Consider the following 2,702-nt stretch of genomic DNA (forward strand, 5'->3'; position numbering starts at 1 on the left):
TGGAAGCTATCCGTATATTCTTGGCATTTGCATCATTTATGAAGTTCAAAGTGTATCAAATGGATGTCAAGAGTGCTTTTCTTTATGGCAAGCTAAATGAAAGAGTATATGTCAATCAACCACCGGGTTTTGAAGATCATCTTCATCCTAACAAACTTTACCGATTACGATGAGCCCTTTATGATTACATCAAGCCCCACGTGCTTGGTATGGACGTTTGTCAAGATATCTTATCGAAAAAGGATATCAAATGGGAACTGTAGACTGTACTTTGTACATGAAAGTACAAGATGGCGATATTATCTTGGTCCAGATTTATGTCGATGACATCATTTTCGATTCTACTAAGCAGGAAATCGTTGATGAATTTGAGCAGGTTATTAAGGACGAATTCGAAATGAGCAAATTGGGTCTCTTACATTATTTTCTTGGTTTGCAAGTTGAACAGACTGACAATGGAATTTTTCTATACCAAGCAAAATATGTGAATGATATACTCGAACGTTTCAGTATGACTCAAGAACGTCCAGTTTCGACCCCGCTAGCTGTAAATCACGGGATTTCACTTGAATGTGAAGGGGAACCTGTTGATCCAACATACTATCGAGAAAGCATCGGATCGCTCATGTATCTTACTGCATCAAGGCTGGATATAATGTTCACGATATGTCTCTGCACTCATTACCAAGTTAATCCTAACACAGTTCATCTTACAACTGCCAAACGAATTCTACGTTATCTGTTACACTCTCCAAATCTTAGCATATGGTATTCCAATGATGAAAAGTTTGATCTTGTAGCTTACAGTGATTCAGACTATGCATGATGCAAAATCAACAATAAATCTACATCAGGAGGATGTCAGGTGAAAGGCTGGTGAGCTGGCAATGCAAGAAACAGACTGCAGTTGCACTTTCCACATGTGAAACTAAATATATTGCTGCTGTTAGTTGCTGTTCGCAAGTTATCTGGATTCAACAACAACTTCGCTATTACGGACTAAAAATCTCTTTGTCTCCTCAGTATATTGATAATACAACTGCTATTGCTGTCACTAAGAATCATGTTCAACACTCTAAGACTAAGCACATAGGAGTTAAGTATCACTTTATTAGAGATTGTCATGAGAAAAAGATAATAGAGGTTAAGAGAATAGGCACTAAGGACCAAAGGGCTGACCTTTATACTAAGGCTTTTGATAAACCTAGGTTCTTGCTCCTATTAGAGATGAATGACATTGTTGATCGAGATAAAGTGATTTCGGATGTCGCTTGTGAGGTTTAATCAAGCTTTTAGACTTTGCATGTAGGTTTCATGACATATAGATAATTAGCTTATGTTTATATGTACTGCAGGATTATGTTTGCTGTCTGCGTATCTTTGCATGATTTCTTTCATGTTTGCATTCTAGTCTGTAGCTATTTTCTGTTTCTTTTGTTTAAAATGCTAAAAGGCAAAAAGATTTTATGTGTTTAGTATTTTAAGGAGAGTATAAGTCTCAACAGAAAATACCTAAAAAGTGTAAAATGCCTCATCAGAAAACCCTAAAAAGTGAAAATTCCAAAAAAGAGCTTGTTTTGGTTAATGTATTGTCGGAGATGAAGAACTTACTGTACTGAGAATTGATTATTGATTAGTAAGGACTGATTTGAACGTTTATGTTTATCTATTTTGCGATGTACTAATAGACATGACTGACGAATTTTTGACATTAGACAATCATACTAAGAATCATAATCATCTAAGAATCAGAAGTCATGGATGATCTGTAGCGTTTGAAGGTAGTCATCTAATTATCTCTGAATCTGTATCTAATGATAATTGTCGAGGAACTCAACAGTCAGTTGAGGGTATCCCCTATCATAATTGATAATCGTTAGAAAAGATTGGTGTTGAATGTCCCCAAGCAATATTCAAACATTGCTACACCAATTCAGCCTAACAGCTATGATTGGGATGTTCAATGGATCATTTAAGGAGTTGAGGATTATCTGTTTAGCTGGTGCATACCACGTTGTCACGGGCCTAAGACTTTATAATCGAAACTAAACCCCGAAAATATGGAGAAAATTAGTTTATGTCGAAGTAAGTGTCCCTTCTCGCTTAAAGTCAAAACGTGTGATTCTTTATTGCGGACCGTTCAAGTATTTAATGGAGAACACCTTCGAGTGATTTAAGCACACAATAAAGAAACATGAGTTCAAGCATGAGTACAAAAAAACATGATGGAAAATCCATTCATGATGCAATTCAAAATCAATATATCAAAAGACACTGATGTGCTGAAAAAGTAAAAAAAAAAATAAAAAAATAAAAAACTAAAGAAAATCAATGTCAATAATATTTGGCATATCAAGTTGGCAAAGTCTTGAAGTTTGAAGTATGAAGAATGCTGATTCATGAAGATAAAGACTTCATATCATTCTTAGTGTGACGCCCCCGCGTAGCTTGAATTTTTTAATCACGACGTTCACATTGAACTATCAAGATTCTTGCCGTCTGTGATTTAGAGTTATACCCATTAAGGCTATAAGTTAGGAAGATAATTACCTAGATATACTCTATAAATGCATATAAGTGAAATTTTAACTTTCGATTCCGTTTCCATGACAACTTGAACATAAAGAAGTTAAGGGCCCTGAGATTCATTTTGTGTGAAGACTGGTCATCATGTATGTCTGCTTTAACTATAGACCAATGCC

At 35.4% G+C, this 2,702-nt stretch overlaps 1 protein-coding gene across 1 annotated transcript; it reads left to right on the top strand.

Moving 5' to 3' along the window:
- Positions 1-250: 250 nt before the first annotated feature.
- On the top strand, positions 251-826 carry LOC139888625 (uncharacterized mitochondrial protein AtMg00810-like). Its single transcript, XM_071871623.1, has one exon. The coding sequence runs from the start codon at positions 251-253 to the stop codon at positions 824-826; it is 576 nt and encodes a 191-aa protein (XP_071727724.1).
- Positions 827-2,702: the final 1,876 nt, after the last annotated feature.

Source organism: Rutidosis leptorrhynchoides, chromosome 2, assembly GCF_046630445.1.
Source record: "Rutidosis leptorrhynchoides isolate AG116_Rl617_1_P2 chromosome 2, CSIRO_AGI_Rlap_v1, whole genome shotgun sequence".
Taxonomy (NCBI): Eukaryota; Viridiplantae; Streptophyta; class Magnoliopsida; order Asterales; family Asteraceae; genus Rutidosis; species Rutidosis leptorrhynchoides.